The 13,455-nt window shown below is 43.5% G+C and overlaps 1 protein-coding gene across 1 annotated transcript in view; it reads left to right on the top strand.

Moving 5' to 3' along the window:
- Positions 1-9,639: 9,639 nt before the first annotated feature.
- The window catches only part of LOC106586892 (syntaxin-binding protein 5-like), a 252,842-nt gene continuing 249,026 nt past the window's right edge, over positions 9,640-13,455 (top strand). Inside the window, exon 1 of the mRNA XM_014174622.2 lies at positions 9,640-10,539. Coding sequence (XP_014030097.1) covers positions 10,387-10,539 — 153 coding nt within the window. The 5' untranslated portion in view covers positions 9,640-10,386. The remainder of the gene's footprint in view (positions 10,540-13,455) is intronic.

The following is a 13,455-nucleotide window of genomic DNA, read 5'->3' as shown; positions in this document are numbered from 1 at the left end:
CTTAGAAAGGGGGTGAAACTCAAAAAGCTAACAGTGCCTGGAGGCAACGTGGTCCTACTCCTAAATTCCCCTTCTGAAGACTCTCTGGGCGGTCACAGATACTCAACCTCTACCACATGGGTAGAAAAGCACTGGGAAAGTTGGAGATAAAATATAGTTGGAATGTATTCAGATCTGAAAGAGAGTGGGGAGAGGGAAGAAAAGCTCCACAAGGAACTGTCTGTGGGAGGTAGAATCTATATGGATGAGAGAGGATAGCGAAGAAACATACACTCACTCTAGTGGAGCTAGCTGATAGCATTATTGATAATAATTGTGGAGCTGGCTGATAGCTGTATTGATCTTACTGGTGGAGCTGGCTGATAGCAGTATTGATCTGAGGTGACTGGTGGAGCTGGCTGATAGCAGTATTGATCTGAGGTGACTGGTGGAGCTGGCTGATAGCAGTATTGATATGAGGTGACTGGTGGAGCTGGCTGATAGCAGTATTGATCTGAGGTGACTGGTGGAGCTGGCTGATAGCAGTATTGATCTGCGGTGACTGATGGAGCTGGCTGATAGCTGTATTGATCTTACTGATAGCTGTATTGATCTTACTGGTGGAGCTGGCTGATAGCAGTATTGATCTGAGGTGACTGGTGGAGCTGGCTGATAGCAGTATTGATCTGAGGTGACTGGTGGAGCTGGCTGATAGCAGTATTGATCTGAGGTGACTGGTGGAGCTGGCTGATAGCTGTATTGATATGAGGTGACTGGTGGAGCTGGCTGATAGCAGTATTGATATGAGGTGACTGGTGGAGCTGGCTGATAGCAGTATTGATCTGAGGTGACTGATGGAGCTGGCTGATAGCTGTATTGATCTTACTGGTGGAGCTGGCTGATAGCAGTATTGATCTGAGGTGACTGGTGGAGCTGGCTGATAGCAGTATTGATCTGAGGTGACTGGTGGAGCTGGCTGATAGCAGTATTGATCTGAGGTGACTGGTGGAGCTGGCTGATAGCAGTATTGATCTGAGGTGACTGATGGAGCTGTCTGATAGCAGTATTGCTCTTACTGGTGGAGCTGGCTGATAGCAGTATTGATCTGAGGTGACTGGTGGAGCTGGCTGATAGCAGTATTGATCTGAGGTGACTGGTGGAGCTGGCTGATAGCAGTATTGATCTGAGGTGACTGGTGGAGCTGGCTGATAGCAGTATTGATCTGCGGTGACTGATGGAGCTGGCTGATAGCTGTATTGATCTGCGGTGACTGGTGGAGCTGGCTGATAGCAGTATTGATCTGCGGTGACTGATGGAGCTGGCTGATAGCTGTATTGATATGAGGTGACTGGTGGAGCTGGTTGATAGCAGTATTGATCTGAGGTGACTGGTGGAGCTGGCTGATAGCAGTATTGATCTGAGGTGAATGGTGGAGCTGGCTGAGAGCAGTATTGATAATAATGGTGGTGCTAGCTGTTAGCGGTATTCATGTTAATGGTGGAGCTAGCTGTTAGCAGTATTGATCTTACTGGTGGAGCTAGCCGTTAGCAGTATTCATGTTAATGGTGGAGCTAGCTGTTAGCAGTGTTGATCTTGCTGGTGGAGCTAGCTGTTAGCGGTATTCATGTTAATGGTGGAGCTAGCTGTTAGCAGTATTCATGTTAATGGTGGAGCTAGCTGATAGCAGTGTTGATCTTGCTGGTGGAGCTAGCTTTTAGCGGTATTCATGTTAATGGTGGAGCTAGCTGTTAGCAGTATTCATGTTAATGGTGGAGCTAGCTGTTAGCAGTATTCATGTTAATGGTGGAGCTAGCTGATAGCAGTGTTGATCTTGCTGGTGGAGCTAGCTTTTAGCGGTATTCATGTTAATGGTGGAGCTAGCTGTTAGCAGTATTCATGTTAATGGTGGAGCTAGCTGTTAGCAGTGTTGATCTTAAGTATATTTTAAGAATTGGATTTTGTTTTTATACTTACATATATTTAGAACTAAATACTTTAGACTTTTACTCAAGTAGTACTTTACTGGGTGAATTTCACTCTTACTTGAGGAACTTTTTATTGAGGTATCTGAACTTTTATTCAAAGTATCTACGCTTTTTACACCACTGAATGTGATTCATTAAACAATGATGTAACTCGTAGGAGAAACAGAAGGTTCCTTTAGACACTGATGTGGCAATAACTACTTTCTCTTAATCAATAGTCATTCTGATATTGTGGTACATTAACATGCCTCTCTTAATCAATTGTCATTCTGATATTGTGTGTCACGAAATTCGTCGTGGTGTTGCAGGGAAGACCAAAATGCAGCGGGTGTATGGATACTCATTCTTTTAATGAAAAAATGTAAAGCATCCACAGAACAAGAACAAAACAATAAATGATACTCACGACTAACAACAGTGTGGCAGGCTCAACAAGCAATGCTCACAAACAATCTCCCACAAAAGACAAACACACCCTACTATATGGGACTCTCAATCAAAGGCAAATAGACAACACCTGCCTTCAATTGAGAGTCCCAACCCCAATTAACCAAACATAGACATACAACCAGCTAGATCAACATAGAAATACATAAACAAGGAACAGTGCCCAAAAAACCCCGGAATACATAAATCAAATCCCCTACAACAAACACACCACCCGGAACCACATAAACCAAATACCCTCTGCCAGGTCCTGACCAAACTACAATAACAATTAACCCTTATTCTGGCCAGGACGTGACATTGTGGTACATTAACATGCCGCTGTTAATCAATAGTCATTATGATATTGTGGTACATTAACATGCCTCTGTTAATCAATAGTCATTATGATATTGTGGTACATTATCATGCCTCTGTTAATCAATAGTCATTATGATATTGTGGTACATTAACATGCCTCTGTTAATCAATAGTCATTATGATATTGTGGTAACAAAGTAGATATTTGTTTTTTGCTTTTGTTGTTTTGTTCGTTTTTTGTGTGCGTGACTTTGTGTACGATGTGTGTGTGTGACATTAAGTCCAAGCAAAAACTTAATCCCCCTTCAGATCCTATTGATCTACTAAAATCCAATAATGTAATCTAAATGTGATCTAATCTGTTGTTTCCCATGGCCACCTAGCCTCCTAATCAGCACATCGCATGGTGAGATTAACCACAGAACAACCCACGACTACAAATGTCTCCCCTTTAATTATCACACTGCTGCCCTTTATAAATCCTTGATTGCGGACGGCAGCATGGCCGTGTTGCTCCGTGGCGAAATTGAAAGGACAGGCTCACAATGGGAAGATGAAGGCCACTTTCTGAGGAGTGACAATTACATTTTAATAATAATGCTATTCAGCCAAACGGGCTGTGACTGGTTTGATGACCCGTGGATGACACGGCGTAGCACGTGTCCTTGAGGAGAATGTTAAATATGTCTGCTTTAGAACTCGTCAAGGCATTGTGCGATCATGGAGGTCATGAATTAATGGACGGATGCTCCATCTCTATCATCCATTGAATATTCAACACTGTCCAGGGACCGATTATCAAATACCTTCCAGAACTCTGTGTGTGTGTGTGTGTGTGTGTGTGTGTGTGTGTGTGTGTGTGTGTGTGTGTGTGTGTGTGTGTGTGTGTGTGTGTGTGTGACAACATGTGGGTGTACCTTCCAGAACAGTGTGCGTGCGTGCGATGATGAAGTAAGACCTTTTGAGCACAGTTTTAGCGTTCACCAGACAGCTCTGAACATCCTCTATAGGTTCTCAATCATATACCCACCATAACGCTAATGGCAGATTGTTAAGGAAACAAAGCTAACATATGGAGTTGTTTTAAAAAATATTGCATTTGGCCTGTACTACTACAGCACATAGAAATACATTGAATAACACATTCATAAATGGCCAGAAATACAGCAAGAAAATGCATCATAAGGAATACGGTTTTGAAGTGTCTGTCCTATAGCTAGGAGATATAAGAAAGCTCAGGAAATATTTTTGGTATTTTTTTGGACACATATTTAACTACTTATTTTTGTTGGCAGAAAACTACCTCCATACTTCCATTAGTTTGTAAGGGTTACTTTCAGACGGATCCGTGACACTTGTGGAGGTGGTACAGCACAACGGAGATTACCATTGTGTTCATGAGAGTCTCTCCTTTCCATAGTATGGCCATATTAGTTTGTAGGCCAAACCGTTCGTGAGATTACCGATTTTTGAGTCGTCTCATGGTCTGACAAACACAGCTGTAGCTCGGCCACCTTCCACCGCAGATGCGGAAGGCCGCCATAGGTGGATGCAGTGGATTGAGACACAGTCCGTGAAACAAAACTGATATCTCTAGTTAAAACTGATATCTCTAGTTTAAACTGATGGATTTTGATGGGAATGTTTGGGAATGGGAATGGGAATGTTTCTTCAATTGATACACGGGTGCGTCAATAGACACTTTAAGGATTAAGCAATTTTTTACTCTTGAATTTATTTAGGCTTGCCATAACAAAGGGGTTGAGTACTTATTGACTCAATACATTTGAGTGATATTTCTTGCTTGCGTCAAGAGACCCTTAAGGGTTGAGTGTTGCCATGGGGGAGAGAGAGAAGAGAGGCTGCCTGGTGATGTAAGCGCTTATTCAATTCAGTCCGCCGTCTCTGTGGGGTCGTTCCTATTCACCGTGGCGCCTCTTCTGTGCGTTGTTAACCTTCATGACTAGATGTGAATGTCGCATATGCGCCATCACTAGACAAACGTTTCTCCATGTTGAATTTAATTATTTATTGTTCCCAGTTATTGCTTTTTAGTGAGGAGCAGGCAGGTCACTTTTGTTCCAGAAGCCAGTGTGATGACTAATTGCACAGCTGCCAAATGCAAACAGCTGGGGAAGGTTTTAGCCAGGGATTTATTTGTAAATCGGGAGGTGTCTGAACAAAATTGAGCTTGAGAGAGGTGGTTGACCTGGGGGGCTCTGATGTACTGGAATGAATCCGAAAAAAAGTTACAAAAAGTTTCTTAGAGTGCAGGATAATAGTGATAATGGTGATAACGATGATAATGGTGATAACGGTGATAACGATGGTAACGGGGATAATAGTGATACTGGTGATACTGGTGATAACGGTGATAATGGTAATAATGGTGATAATGGTGATAACGGTGATAGGGGTGATAACTGTGATAATGTTGATAACGGTGATAATGTTGATAATGGTGCTGGATAGTTGCTTAGCTTTGGAACATTTTCAGCACATTTAAGGAACTTGACAAAAATACTTTACTTTACTTTACTTTGACAGAATGTTTCTTAAAAGTTCAAATGTGGTTACATTTAATTTAAATGTTGTTAATGTTTTAGCAATGTTCTCCAACTGGTTTGATATTGGGAATGTTCTCAAATAGTTCAGAGAATGTTAAATAACTGTGGGAATTTCAGCTCAAAGTTTCCTACAGTTTTCCTTTATTGATTATATTTAAACAATAATTTATCTGAGAAGGGTAAGAAAACTTTCCTCAAAAATAATAATGAAAGTTTAGTAATAATCAGAGAATGTTCTAAGAATGTTATTTTAAAACATACATTCTGTTCTCAGAACATGAAAACTTTCCATAGAACAACAAGAAAATGTTTGTAACATTCAGAGAACGTTCTAAGAGTGTTATTTAAAAGCATATGCATTCCGTTCTCAGCATCAACAAAACTCCCTCTATCCTCTATCTTGTTAAGTGTGCTCAGGTGTGTTGACCGGGCCCAATAATCTTAATGAGTGTTTGTTTCCTATGAAATGAATTCTGTCACCAGCCACGTCGCTGACACCAACATTGTGCTTCCGACAAGCTAAACACCTTCTTCGCCCACTTTGAGGATAGCACAGCACCACCAACGCAGCCCACTACCAAGGACAGTGGGCTCTCCTTCTCCGTGGCTGACGTGAGTAAGACATTTAAGCGTGTTAACCCTCGCAAGGCTGCCGGCAACCCTAGCTGCGTCCTCAGAGCATGCGCAGACCACCTGCCTGGAGTGTTTACAGACCAATTCAATCTCTCCCTATCCCAGTCTGCTGTCCCCACTTGCGTCAAGATGTTCACCATTGTTCCTGTTCCCAAGAAAGCAAAGATAACTGAACTAAATGACTATCGCCCCATAGCACTCACTTCTGTAATCAATAAGTGCTTTTAGAGGTTAGTTAAGAATTGCACTGCACACTATCCTATCCCATCTGTACAAGAGGAATACCTATGTTAGAATGCTGTTCATTGACTACAGCTCAGCATTAAACACCATAGTATCCTCTAAGCTCATCATAAAGCTTGGGGCACAGGGTCTCAACCCCACCCTGCGCAACTGGGTCCTGGACTTCCTGACGTACCGCCCCCGGGTGGTGAAGGTAGGAAACAACACATCCACCTCACTGATCTTCAACACAGGGGCCCCACAAGGGTGTGTGCTCAGTCCCCACCTGTACTCCCTGTTCACCTATGACTGCGTGGCCACTCACACCTCCAACAGTTTGCACAACGGTAGTAGGCCTGATTACCAACAATGACGAGACAGCCTTCAGGGAGGAGGTGAGGGCCCTGTGAGAGTGGTGCCAGGAATATAACCTCTCACTCAATGTCAGCAAAACAAATCAGCTGATCGTGGACTTCAGGAAACAGCAGAGGGAGCACGCCCCTATTCACATCGACGGGACAGCAGTGGAGAAGGTGAAAAGCTTCAAGTTCCTCAGCGTACACATCAATGACGATCTGAAATGGTCTACCCACACAGACAGTGTGGTGAGAAGGCGCAGCGCCTCTTCAAACTCAGGTGGCTAAAGAAATGTGTCTTGGCCCCTAAAACCCTCACAAACTTTTACAGATGCACAATTGAGAACATCCTGTCGGGCTGTATCACCGCCTGGTATGGCAACTGCAACGTCTGCAACTGCAGGGCTCTCCAGAGGGTGGTGCGGTCTGCCCAACGCATCCCCGGGAGCAAACTACCTTCCCTCCAGGACAACTACAGCACCTGATGTCACAGGAAGGCCAAAAAGATCATCAGGGATATCAACCACCCGAACAATGGCCTGTTTACCCCGCTATCATCCAGAAGGCGAGGTCAGTACAGGTGCATCAAAGCTGGGACAGAGACTGAAAAACAGCTTCAATCTCATGGCCATCAGACTGTTAAATAGCCATCACTAGCCGGCTTCCACCCAGTTACGCAACCCTGCACCTTAAAAGGCTGCTGCCCTATGTACATAGACATAGAATCCCTGGTCACTTTAATAATGGAACACTGGTCACTTTAATAATGTTCACATAGTGCTTTACTTATCTCACATGTATGTATATACTTGATTTATTAACACTTATTTAAGTCAGCTAAGAACAAATTCTTATTTACAATGATGGCATTCCAGGGAAGAGTGGGTTAACTGCCTTGTTTAGGGGCAGAATTACATATTTTTACCTTGTCAGCTCTGGGATTTGATCCAGCAACCTTTTGGCTACTGGCCCAACGCTCTAACCACTAGGCTACCTGGATCTAACCACTTGGCTAGCTGCTCTAACCACTAGGCTACCTGGATCTAACCACTAGGCTACCTGCCGCCCCAAACTGTACATATTGTATTCTCTTCTACAGTATTCTAGTCTACATTGCTCGATCTAATATTTATATATTTCTTAATTCAATTATTTTACTTTTAGATTAGTGTGTATTGTTGTGAATTGTTAGATATTACTGCACTGTTGGGGCTAGGAACACAAGCATTCTGCTACACCCGCAATAACATCTGCTAAATATGTGTATGTGACCAATTAAAATGTTATTTTATTTGTTTAGATTTGAATTTGTTTGAATAGACTAAAATGAACAGCTTTTATGTGCGTAAAAATTCAGTGTACCAATTCCATGGCTAGAGTACGTAAGATTATAGGTTCAAATCTCACTGATGCTGTATCACAATAGAAAATGTATGTGTTTGTATGATTAATGACTAAGGAAATTAATTTCCATTTGTCCTCTCTGTGCTTAGAGTAAAAACATTTTTTGAAACATGCAGTGAAAGTTTTAAGGACGTAAACCTCCAAACAACCTATATCTTCCGTTCTAAGTGCATAAATAAAACTTCCCAGGAAAACTTTCAAGAAACCAGAGTAAAACATTCGCAGAACCTCCCTGCAACCTATAAATAAACGATCCCAGAACAGGCAACATTTTCACTTCTCAGAATGTTAAAAAGGTCTGGAATATGGCTTCTTTCCAACAACCAATGTGAAACAAAAAAAATACGTTCCCACAACTTCCAAGGAACCAAATGTGCTAGCTGGGAGACTAAGCATAGGCTGTATAGTGCTCCAAACGTGCTGTCCATCATGGAGAGAGAGAATAGCCAAAGAAGCCTGCAATGCTGATGGTTCATTGATTGTGCTTACAGAAATAGGCTACAATTATAGTGTATTTGATTTTTAATATTAATAATATAGCCTATTATATATATATATATATATATATATATATATATTTTAAATAATTAATAGGCTGACATGTTACCTTACAGAATATCTCATCATACCCTCCTTCCTCTCTCCTTTATCAATTTTCCTACCGGCAGATAGAGGGGCTCTCAACAGTTTAATGAAATTAGTTTCGTTGTGAAAACATGTCAATTTCGATGTTCACAAACATATTTCAGTTGTTTTGGGATTTTGTGTCTTAAGTGGGTGGCCTACTGCCTGTCTGTTCTTATCAAACTGTAGATGCGGTCCTGCTTGCCCACTAGGCCAGAATTCAGGTAGGCAGGCCACTGCCAAAACGTGTCATAAATGCACCCACAAATAATGTCGCATATCTTACCATAACAGTACAATTCTAGAGGCCTAAGGGGGGGGGGAAATAAGACTAATGTGCATATTAGATACTTTAAAATAAATTATGCAGTGCAACACCGGAGACATGGGAAGAGAGTTGCAGCCTTATGTCTATCAGAACAGAGAGATGAAGAGAGATACAGGCACACACACACACGTTTGTCTCTCTCTCTCTCACCATAGAAACGAGCACACCTTGGTCTCAAAACCTACAAAGTTACGCAAACATAATCTCCGCTCCCAGCGCACGAATCAATTCTCAGAATATCAATCTCAGGCTGAAGAAATGCATTTTCACGTTATGGGAGGGGAGATCTCTCTCTGATTTTCTGATCCCTGTTGATGGAATTTTTACGTTGCAAACAGTCGAAAAGTATTGTTCATTAGATGTATGCTAACGGATCCGAGGAAAACGGGCATAGGTTCCGGAAAGCATGCGTCCAAAACTGAGAGGATCCTGTTTAATTGAGCATAAGGCTCAGTTAAAGCACTTCTCGTATTGCTAAACAAGCAACAACCTTAGACTACCACCTTAGTGTTTTCCCCATCCACATTTACTGAGAGTCAAGTTTGGTTTCCCATGTGTGGAAACCACATGAATATGAATAGGCTATTCACACAAAGGCACGTTTTTAAGATAGGGCGGTTCCACAAACCAGCAGGCAAAGTTTATTATTTCCCCGTTGTTTTTATTCAACATACCATTCAGTACGTATTGGCTGAGAACCGTAATCCAATCGCTTCCGAGCAAGGGCGGGGAGATGAAGGAAAGCAAGAGGCGGGGTCGGAGTAAAGTTTTCCAGTACCACGGACAGGGCTAGACTGCAGGGAATCAAGGCTGGGAGGAGAGGGCTGTCAACAACCGCGACAAATCGTCAAGACTACTTCATTTGACCTGATTCCACTTTCCTTAACCTGTTCCTCTTCTTGGTTCGTGCGATGGTTGACTTTATTTTCTAGTTTTGATGGCAAGAGAGTGGAAGCGACCTGCATTGTCTCTCTGCGTAGATCTGCCTCACTCTCCATTCTGCCAAAACAGTGCGATTTTTGTTTGAAGCATTGTTTAGGTAGTGTATCGGTAACGGTTTGATCATTTAGCTGGTTATCTATATAGTTAGTCGCTCATAATAGCTGCAGTTATTAGATTTTAATTTTGTAGTTTATCTTTTGCCGTCATGCTTTATTGTAACGCGGTTATAGCAGGCTAAAGAAACATGAAGTTTCTTAGGTGAAATCCTTGCTGTGGCATGCTCTGATGCGCAATAGACCTCCATTAGCAATTGGCTAGTCTCTTTTACCAATACGTATCCCCATCAAACCAAGATAAACAATTTTGTGGACGGAAGTCTAAGTGCACGATGAGGTCCCTCCAGGACTTTTTGAATTGCACTTAAAAAGGAGAGCGAAGGCGAGACAGAGAGAGGGGCTTCAGGAAGCGACGCCTGCCAACCCTTAAAAACACCAAACATACTCGCCTCATCTTAGCCTTTGAAAAGAAGAAAACTCTTGATTAGGTTGCTAGAATATTTTTGATATAGACGTTCTGATTTCTCAGTAAACTAAAGGAAGATGAAGAAGTTTCGGAAGGTACTGGATGGCCTGTCCTCCTCTCAGGGGGCTGTCGCGTCCCCGTCATGCAGCAGTGCAGCTGGTACACCGCCCACTCCCCAGGATATCCATGTCCATGAGACGCTAGTCTCGGAGAACTTTCACATATGCAAGGTGAGTAGTGTGTGTGTGTGTGTGTGTGTGTGTGTGTGTGTGTGTGTGTGTGTGCCTAGTTTTCCCCCTGTCATATTTCTTAAATGGACCGATGATGGTGTATAAAACCATCACAACTAAAGGCTATCCTTCCCATCAGCATTGTAACAAGGGCCAGATGAATGCATGCTGACTAGTGGTTACCATATCGGTAAGACCAACAGTGGTAGTGAAATGTTAACGCAGGCCTACTCCTGCATTGATTTTTGGGGGGATGGAGTAGGTTATATGTTTGTTGTGTGGAATCGAGTAGCCAACAGAACCTAGCAGATTGCGCAGATTGACTGCCATGTTGTCAGGTCTTCTGGATGCTACTCAGTCCAAGGTTCTCATCTTAAACCAGCTGCCTGCATCGGAGCATCTCATCTTAGACATTCTGCCTGCATCGGAACATCTCATCTTAGACATTCTGCCTGCGTCTGAGCTTCTCATTTTAGACATTCTGCCTGCATCTGAGCATCTCATCTTAGACATTCTGCCTGCGTCTGAGCTTCTCATTTTAGACATTCTGCCTGCATCTGAGCATCTCATCTTAGACATTCTGCCTGCGTCTGAGCTTCTCATCTTAAAGACTCTGCCTGCATCTGAGCATCTCATCTTAGACATTCTGCCTGCGTCTGAGCTTCTCATCTTAGACATTCTGCCTGCATCTGAGCATCTCATCTTAGACATTCTGCCTGCATCTGAGCTTCTCATCTTAGACATTCTGCCTGCATCTGAGCATCTCATCTTAGACATTCTGCCTGCGTCTGAGCTTCTCATCTTAAAGACTCTGCCTGCTTCTGAGCTTCTCATGTTAGACACTCTGCCTGCTTCGGAGCTTCTCATCTTAAACACTCTGCCTGCTTCTGAGCTTCTCATGTTAGACACTCTACCTGCTTCTGAGCTTCTCATCTTAGACACTCTGCCTGTGTCTAGCCCTCAAGTCCTAGACACGCTGCCTACAGTATATCTAACCCTCCACTCCTAGACACGCTGTCTACAGTATTTCTAACCCTCCACTCCTAGACACGCTGTCTACAGTATTTCTAACCCTCCACTCCTAGACATGCTGTCTACAGTATATCTAACCCTCCACTCCCAGACACGCTGTCTACAGTATTTCTAACCCTCCACTCCTAGACACGCTGTCTACAGTATTTCTAACCCTCCACTCCTAGACACGCTGTCTACAGTATTTCTAACCCTCCACTCCTAGACACGCTGTCTACAGTATTTCTAACCCTCCACTCCTAGACACGCTGTCTACAGTATTTCTAACCCTCCACTCCTAGACACACTGTCTACAGTATTTATAACCCTCCACTCCTAGACATGCTGTCTACAGTATATCTAACCCTCCACTCCCAGACACGCTGTCTACAGTATTTCTATCCCTCCACTCCTAGACAAACTGTCTACAGTATATCTAACACTCCACTCCTAGACACGCTGTCTACAGTATTTCTAACCCTCCACTCCTAGACACGCTGTCTACAGTATTTCTAACCCTCCACTCCTAGACACGCTGTCTACAGTATATCTAACCCTCCACTCCTAGACACGCTGTCTACAGTATATCTAACCCTCCACTCCTAGACACGCTGTCTACAGTATTTCTAACCCTCCACTCATAGACACGCTGTCTACAGTATTTCTAACCCTCCACTCCTAGACATGCTGTCTACAGTATACCTAACCCTCTACTCCTAGACACGCTGTCTACAGTATATCTAAACCTCCACTCCTAGACATGCTGTCTACAGTATATCTAACCCTCCACTCCCAGACACGCTGTCTACAGTATATCTAACCCTCCACTCCTAGACACGCTGTCTACAGTATACCTAACCCTCCACTCCTAGACACGCTGTCTACAGTATTTCTAACCCTCCACTCATAGACACGCTGTCTACAGTATTTCTAACCCTCCACTCCTAGACACGCTGTCTACAGTATATCTAACCCTCCACTCCTAGACACGCTGTCTACAGTATACCCAACCCTCCACTCCTAGACACACTGTCTACGGTATTTCTAACCCTCCACTCCTACACACGCTGTCTACAGTATATCTAACCCTCCACTCCTAGACACGCTGTCTACAGTATATCTAACCCTCCACTCCTAGACACGCTGTCTACAGTATATCTAGCCCTCCACTTCCTGGACTCAGTGTCTGACTGGTCCATATAACTCAGTCTGGTTGGTATTTTGTTGTGTGCTTAATCTAATAATAGATGGATACAACTTTTCAGCACTTCGATAGGAATGTGGCCAAGACACAGGCTCTCTCACTTGACACTAGATTTTCAGTGGTGTAGGCCTGTATGTCCTATGCTGTGTCTTATCACAGGGGTGGACTGCCAGATGGGCTGCTGGGCCTGTCTAACTTTTTTTAAAAAAAATGTGTTGCGCAAAATTATAATTATCTGGCTAATAATGAGGGGCCTAATGGGAAAAAAAATATGTGCCTTATAAATAATGGCACCACAGGTGGTTGTATCTGTGCACAGCTGGCTGCTCATTGACTTATCGCCGTCAGGCAATGGTGTGGAGGGGGTTAGGTAGCCTAGAGGTATTATCGCCGTCAGGCCATGGTGTGGAGGGGGTTAGGTAGCCTAGAGGTATTATCACCATCAGGCCATGGTGTGGAGGGGGTTAGGTAGCCTAGAGGTATTATCACCATCAGGCCATGGTGTGGAGGGGAGGGGGTTAGGTAGCCTAGAGGTATTATCACCATCAGGCCATGGTGTGGAGGGGAGGGGGTTAGGTAGCCTAGAGGTATTATCGCCATCAGGCCATGGTGTGGAGGGGAGGGGGTTAGGTAGCCTAGAGGTATTATCGCCATCAGGCCATGGTGTGGAGGGGAGGGGGTTAGGTAGCCTAGAGGTATTA

This window comes from Salmo salar, chromosome ssa25 (genome assembly GCF_905237065.1).
Source record: "Salmo salar chromosome ssa25, Ssal_v3.1, whole genome shotgun sequence".
NCBI lineage: Eukaryota > Metazoa > Chordata > Actinopteri > Salmoniformes > Salmonidae > Salmo > Salmo salar.
This window is presented reverse-complemented; position numbering and strand designations above follow the sequence as displayed.